This window comes from Cibotium barometz, chromosome 44 (assembly GCF_041138505.1).
Source record: "Cibotium barometz isolate CiBa-2024 chromosome 44, ASM4113850v1, whole genome shotgun sequence".
Taxonomy (NCBI): domain Eukaryota; kingdom Viridiplantae; phylum Streptophyta; class Polypodiopsida; order Cyatheales; family Cibotiaceae; genus Cibotium; species Cibotium barometz.
In genome coordinates, this window is record NC_141089.1 from 21,629,562 (window position 1) to 21,637,401 (window position 7,840).

Consider the following 7,840-nt stretch of genomic DNA (forward strand, 5'->3'; position numbering starts at 1 on the left):
AGAGAGAGAGAGAGAGAGAGAGAGAGAGAGAGAGAATGCAATCTCGGTTTGCTAACCTAGTTTTGATTTTTTGGAGGGAGAGAGCGAGAGGAGACCTGGAGTGTTCGATTGCATGGGGGAAGGGAGGGCCGAATGCAGCAAGGAGCACATGCACGAAGGAGAAGGTCGAGGAGGGAATTTGAAAGCAAGGCGGCAAGTTCTATCTTCAATTCTCCTGCAACCCTCTGCATCCGCAGGCGGTGGCTTCAAACTTCCCTAGAACCCCTCTGTATGCGATGTGGCCCTGGAACCCCTCTGCATCTGACGTGCCCCTGCAACCTCTGAAGACGGCCGGCTGGTAGGCATTGCATGGCAGTGGACCCCTCCTCAAAAAATCGTGACACGTGGCAGCTAAAGCTAAGCCCTGTAATATATAGTAGAGATGAGTTTCTTCTAGCTACTTTTGGACCTTTTTTGTTCACACTTGAACCTTCTCCATGCTTAGTTGGCATATTAAAATCACCTCCTATCTTTTCCTAAGGTTTGCATGCTCCCCCTTGAACCTTCTCCATGCTTAGTTGGCATATTAAAATCACCTCCTATCTTTTCCTAAGGTTTGCATGCTTCCCCTTGATGTACAATTGTTGCACCCACATCACTTGACTCACAACTCTCCTCCTCAATATGATGAGGGTCTGTCACCTTACAGGCATTACCAGACCTACACTCCAAGAGTGGTCCATCTCAGTTGCTTAATGAGCTACAATGAGGCTTTATTTGTCACTTTACACACAAGAGGTTGAATACAACACAAGGTAAGAGCCATGCCCTTTTTATAATGCTTTAAAAGAGTTGCTTGGATTTTCTTCTTAGGAAGACCCAATTGCCGTCGTCTTCTTTGGTTGTCATGTTGGCCTCTTTGGCCCACTTTTTATGCCAACAACAATCTTTAATCATATTTTCCACAATAGTGATATGTGACTTTGCTCCTAGTTCTTTGATTAGTACTTCGTTCTTTTGAGGAGAATGCTTTCTCCTCACTTGATGTTAGTTATAGCCATTTATATGTAGTGATGTGTGGATGTAAGTATTATAACTGGTTGGGATACTTTTTTCCTCCTCTTCCCCCAAGCATATGTACTCTCTTATGAGTGTGTGTAATCTTATCATGTCATTTCACTTGTACTTCACTCATTCTCATCAATCTACATTGAGTATTGTGCTTCTATTCATCTCTCCTTGCTTGCTACTTCTTTGGGTGTGTTGCTATCTTGGTCCAAGTCCAATAATTGTATTAGAACAGGTTGTCTTGGGCCTCACCCCCTTGTCATCTTGAGCTACTCTTTTGATTGTCTCAAATTGAGCTATCCTCGTAAGTGGAGAAGATATACTTTATAATGTTATGTTAACTATGTTATTACACACATATATACACACATATATATACACATATGTGTGTATATATGTATATATATGTGTGTGTATATATATAATGTACAATCCAAGGGCCAAACTGGTTTAATTGTGCATTATTAATTTGAGTTACCAAACATTCTATTAAAGGAGCTACCATTTGCACTTCAAATTACCTCTATTTTTAAATTTGACTTTTTTTATCAAGATGGATTTATAACTTTGGTGTTTTTTTTAAAAGAACTGTTCTTATTACAAGAATGAAAACTTGACAACGACCTTGAAACATGGCAAAAGCGTTAAAACACTCGAAAGTAAGGTTCGTAAATATTTTATTCAAAGTGAGAGTAGTAATCCATAAAGCCAAAAAGAGACCCCATACATGTAGTAGTAATCCATGCTTCTTGAGACCAAAGGAAGAGATCTCCGAGGAATTGCTAGATATAACAATGCAAAGCTAGAATGCTATGCGGCTCATGTATACATATGTGCATGATTAGTGTATATGCACTAGATGACAGTAGCAGGTGCAGCAGCAGCAGCAGGTTCAGCATTCCCCTCTCTGCTCTTGGAGAGAGTCTCTTGGAGGTTCTTTACTCCTTTGTCATAGTGCACAAAACCCATGAACCAGAACTCATGCCCGTCCACAGTCTGCACCTGCACATACTTCTCAGGAGGCCTCTTCTGAGTGTTCTCAGATGGGTTCACAGCTTGCAATCTTACCACTGGCATCACCACCTGTGCAAAGATCACGTTATTACACATTGCACAGGGTTAATACAGAGTACATGGTAGGGTTAATGCAAATGCAGAGAAAACTGACTAAACTGGGGGCATAATCTGACCTTATAATAGCACCATGAGTCTTGATGTCCACCAGCAGCAGCTGTAGCATTGTTGCTTGCTGTGGCATTGTTGGTGTTAGTTGGTGGAGACGTTGAGAGAGGCCTGTCGCTGCAGAAGGCTAGCTTCTCGGTGGAAATGTACAGAGTTCCGGCCACGGGGCCCGTGGAGGTGGAGAGATAGCATGCATATGTCTTCAGCAGCTGCTCATTTGGAGATACCTCAAAGGTCTGCCTGAATACTTTCTCCAACCCTCCCTCTGATATGGCCTTGGTTCCTACTGTCAACCTGCCCCATGCTGTCTCTGCCACATTTGGCCCTGTTTTCACTGTCAATTAAGCATCACTAGTTAGTGACCCGCGCCCTGCCGCGTTCCCCCTCGACCCTTCACGAGGAAGGGGGAAGCATGAGGAGCCGCGGCTCAGTAGTATGGAGAATAGAGTGGATAATAGTATGGATATACAAAGGGCAAACCCAAACATGCTCTCTCTCTCTCTCACACACACAATCAATTCAACACTAACATCATAGAAAGCCCCCTTAACTCTGCTTCATTCATAAGAACCTTTGCATTAGTGAACCCTTCCACATCCCAAAACCCATCATCATGCAAGAAACCAGCTTTTTCCAACCAGTATCCACAATAAACCATTGCATGCCTAGAAACCTCTTCATTCCCACAACAAACAATCCAAATAGGAACCACACACTTACAGTGATTCCACACATTGCCTGTGAGATCCTCTGCCCTCTTGCCCCATTTGTTAAATACTTGCATTATGGTATCCATGGGAGCTGCAAAATTAATAATTATTGATTAATACCTTACACTTAAAAGTATTGACTAATACTAGCAAATAATAATCATAAATTTATACTGAAAGTGAGTTGAGTATTGGCCAATAAAACCTCATTACAAAAGGAGCAATATGAAGGTACACAATCCAAACTAAAATTGATGATATAATTAATTCAAAACCCCCAACTAAAACTGTTAATTTTAATTAACAAATACCAATTAGGTGCACAAACATCAGCCCGCATTTGGATAAATGCGAATGATTAGTACTACTCTCAACAGATCTTGGCTTACTTTTTCCTGTGTTGCCTGGAACGGAAGCTGTCTGCACGTACGGAGAGTTTACAGCCTGGTTGGATGTATTAACCTTCGGCGTCCGGTAATTACCAGGCTGATTAGAGGGAAAACCCCCTTGTGACCCGTAATTAGCAGGTTGATTAGAAGAAGCTACTGGCCGGTGCGCATACTGGGCAGAATTAGCTACAGCGGTGTGGCCTGAAGTGGCACGCTGATTAGCTGCGTAATTAAAGCTTGGATTAACAGGGTCTCCCATGACATCAGTGCCTAATCCGCGCTGCTCGTTTGAACCGAGATTAGCAGAGGCTTGAGCAGGATTAGCATCCCAATTAATGGTGTCCACTGCGGGATAATCGACCCTTTCTGCATAATGGCCCGGCTGCTGCATGGGCACCTCGCTCTGCTGAGACAAGTTGTGCTCATGAGGGTGAAGAAGTTGTTCGTGGTTCATCGTGATTAAGAACTAGCTCGACTCGAAGCAATTGAAATTAAGTAAATATGATGTTGGTTTAATCAGGCTTAGCTAAGGAGAAACGTTGGAATGCAGGTTTGGCAATACAGAAGATCTACATATAAAGGTTTTGCATGAAAGCGTGTCAACCGTCCACGCTGCCACGTATTATTTGCGTGCGCGGAAAGGCCATTACAAGCTACGCGTCTTCGCTTAATCTCACCGCTTAATCCCACCGCTTAATCCCACCACATCATCACTTTTTATCACTTCAAAATAGTTTTATGAGAAGCTAAGCTTCTTCTTTTTGAATATCCTCCACATCTCCTTTTACCATATGTAAGAAGAGAGAGTTAAAGAGTGAAAGATAAGTTTTAGTCTCATTTTAAATTGAAATTTTAGTGGAATAATTGGTGAGAATATCTTTTTCCGATGATGGAACAGGATCGTAACCAACTGTTTATCGGGTGGGGTTCGGGACTGCTTCTCGGTGTCCCGACTGCATACTTATCGATCTAAAGAAGGGGCGTTGTTGTGTGGGGAGGTCACATATATGATGAAAACGTCTCTCTTTTTCTTTGTATCATCTCTATATCTCTATATATTATATAAAGGAAGAGTTTCACAGAGCTACCACATGGCAAGAATTTAGAGGTTCGAGAAAAGGAGCAAGAGGTTCGAGGAGGTTGGCGTAGAATTTGAATTTGGAGGTTTGAGGAGATGTGCAAAGCATGAGTAAGTCCACTAGTCATTGTTTAAAAATAGAACACTCCATCATTATATGTAAGGTGCTTGATATAATAAGTGAGCACATCTCACCACACATCTCCACCAATGACAAAAAAAAAAGTAAAAGCAATAACCTTTCTATTTTTAAAAATTATTTTTTCTTAACAAAAAATTTACATACATGCACACATACAGATATAGACGTGTACCCACACACACAACCTCGCATGCGTACACACACACACACACACACACACACACACACACACTTGCACGCACTCATGCACACTCATATACACATATACGCATAGACACACACAAGCATACATGCTCATAATCATACACTTGCATATGCACATGCACACACACATGACTACGTATATATGCAAAGTCACACACTCACATGCCCGCACACAGAATCGACACATGTCCAATCACCCACATGCACGTGTGTGCACACACACCCACACACATGTATATGACGCACATACACACACTCGCTAGCATGCACACCCACACACACTTGCATACACATGCACAACACAAATACAAGTGCATGCACACACTCGAGTGTACACACACACATGCATGTATACATGCACACTTATGCACACACAAGCAGACGTACACGTGTACACATACATGCGTGCATCCACACACACAGGCACATAGATGCGCGCACACACTGTCTTGCGTATGTGAACACACACATTCTCTTGTGTACGTGCACATAGAGACACATACGTGTGCATATACGTAGGCACCCGCACATACAAGCACACACACGATGCACATGATGCATATACACATAAAGGCATACACACATATATGTGCACTCTACCAAAACATATATTAGAAGGAATATCAGGAAAAGAGGCCACCCTCTCTCATAGTGTCACTTATTTCCGCCATATATGCTTGATCTCTTCTTCTTCTTCTTCTTCTCTTAGCCTCTTTTATCTTCCATCTTAATAGTATGGTAAACATCATTAAACTATGTTTCCTAATCATGATTTCTTTGTGATTTTATTTTGTTTGCTATGTTTGTTAACCTTCCTGACCATGATATCATTTGTAAAAACTTATGAGGTTATTTGTCAACTTGACTACAAAGAAAACAGAGTACAAGGTTCACAACATTTCTTTAAAGTTTTATTTTCGTTATTTAGATTGTTAAGCCCAACGAAATGGTAATAATGTTCTATTTTCCCTTTGTAGATGAGCTCTTGGAGAAAACACATATGCATCATTGAAAGTGTGGAGCTTTTCAACAAGAAGGATGTTGATGGGCAACTGGATCCCTTAGCGGTTCAGGAAAATAGATTGGATCATCATGATGAGACCTAGCACTCAAGAATCATTCAAGGTAAAACAAAAAGACATTGATGATTCTAACAAGCATTGGAAAGGTAGGATTGTGGGGTTCTACAGGCGGCCAAATGGTGCAATCGAGGTCCTTGTGCATCATGTTATATGCACACACGGACATAATGCTATATCACCACGATGAAAGTATAAGATCGAAGAAAAACAACAAGATTCAATAAGTAGTCTTTGTTTTTTGTATTCAATACCTAATTGTTTTGTTATCTATAGCCATGCATTAAAATTTTCTTGCAGCTTTATATCCATCGAATGTGGAGGACTGGCAGAATGTAGAGTGCATCAATGGAAGAATAAATGTCTTCCATATAGAGATAGGCACATTGCTATATGATAACCCGCCCAACCATTTAGCAGCACAGGGAATCTTATTTTATAATTCCATGTATGTTTTGCTTGCAAACGATAATGTTGGTAGACGGCCCAATACCATGCACGATAATCTTATTTTATAATTACATGTATGTTTTGCTAATGCAAATGATAATGTTGGTAGACGGGAGTCTATCCCAATACCACCATTGTCTAGCCAAGGATGGGTTTGTTCTTACACAGACATCATTGCAACATACAAGAATAAGATAATAACAGATATGCATGTAACAATGAAACCATCAAAATAGGTTCTAAGGACATCCATTTGGGTTGGTTTATACCATTTAGTGCCTTTGCACATCCATTTGAGTTGGTTTATACCATTTAGCGCCTTTGCACATCCATTTGAGTTGGTTTATACCATTTAGTGCCTTTGCACATATGTTTGCATCATGTGAGGGTGTCAAGAAAACAAAGTTAACATATCAAGTAAGGTCCCTTGATAATGATTGGATGAACCAATTTTTAGGGGAGGGATGGGATATAAAGAGGGACTCTGTAGAAGATTCCATTGAATGCAAAGTTAGGGTGACATCCGTTAATTTTTACCATTGATTATTTTTATGACCAGGTATTTCATTGGGAGGCAAACATTATGCATGCGATTTTGCTACAGAAGATGGTGACCATGGAGAGAGAGAGGCATCTACTGGCAAAGCTTGCATCAAGACATGCGTGATGGAACTCAATTTTCCATCATAGATGTTGTAATCCAATCACAAGGTTGAGACCCATTTTAGTGGTCAAACTAGAAATCCATTGGCCATTGGCCTTTCTTAGACAAGAGATCCAATTGATTTGTAGTGATGCACCGAGGAATTTTTATTTTAAGTTGGATGGTAGGAAAATCGGAAGCAAGAGTGAAGCTTCCAAACCTGATCTATTTGTATCCAACCACATATCCTAGAGGCTGTGGAATCACCTTGAGATTGTAACCTTTCCATCTATAATAAAATTTCAAGAGTTATCTTTGGTCTATATGTTGTTGTATAAATGTTACTTCTTTCTTCTTTTTGCATTTTTTTTCTTTCTATTTTCTTCAATGGCAACCACACGTCATGGGTCCTCTACCTTGAAAATGTCAAAATTTCAACATTAAGCCATAATAGGCTATTACTTACATACATTACTTTGAATTATACATATAGGTACCATGGAGAATAAAAGGAACATTTCATCTAAAGACATTACCATGAAGCAAGTTTTCTTGGTACTACCAACTATATCGTAGAGATCATCATTACAACATGGAGATACAAAAATGCCCTGTTAATATCTGGCATGACAAAAGTTTGTACATGTCGAGACTAGTCAATACAAAGATCAATGCCTTCTTAAATTTTCTATTAAATTGAATTTACACATTGCATCAAAGGTGTGTTCTTAATATGTGAATTCTAGTTAGCTAGGATAATGCAGAATATTATCTGGGTAGGGGAAGCTTGCTCTTACTCTGGGGGAGAGTAAGCTTTCTCTTGATATTGGGGAGAGTCAGTAGCATTCTCTTGTTGTCCTTGCTCCTGCCAAGGGGATGGTGAATCTCCAGGGTGGATCCACTCCCTGTCGGTGTT

The 7,840-nt window shown here is 40.5% G+C and overlaps 1 protein-coding gene across 1 annotated transcript; it reads right to left on the minus strand.

Moving 5' to 3' along the window:
• Window positions 1–1,703: 1,703 nt before the first annotated feature.
• On the minus strand, window positions 1,704–3,876 carry LOC147613077 (GEM-like protein 1). Its single transcript, XM_086782377.1, has 4 exons — window positions 3,329–3,876; window positions 2,950–3,030; window positions 2,238–2,563; window positions 1,704–2,130 (listed from the first exon to the last, which is right to left on the minus strand). Exons 1-4 carry the CDS (start codon window positions 3,780–3,782, stop codon window positions 1,903–1,905), a joined length of 1,089 nt encoding a protein of 362 aa, XP_086638503.1. The 5' UTR covers window positions 3,783–3,876; the 3' UTR covers window positions 1,704–1,902.
• Between the last annotated feature and the right edge of the window lie 3,964 nt (window positions 3,877–7,840).

Coding starts and splice junctions, on each gene's coding strand:
- LOC147613077 (XM_086782377.1), bottom strand. CDS start 3,782: ATGAACCACGAACAACTTCTTCACCCTCATGAGCACAACTTGTCTCAG. Junction 3,031..3,328: donor TCCAGGCAACACAGGAAAAA/GTAAGCCAAGAT, acceptor TTAATTTTGCAG/CTCCCATGGATACCATAATG. Junction 2,131..2,237: donor ACTCATGGTGCTATTATAAG/GTCAGATTATGC, acceptor ATCTTTGCACAG/GTGGTGATGCCAGTGGTAAG.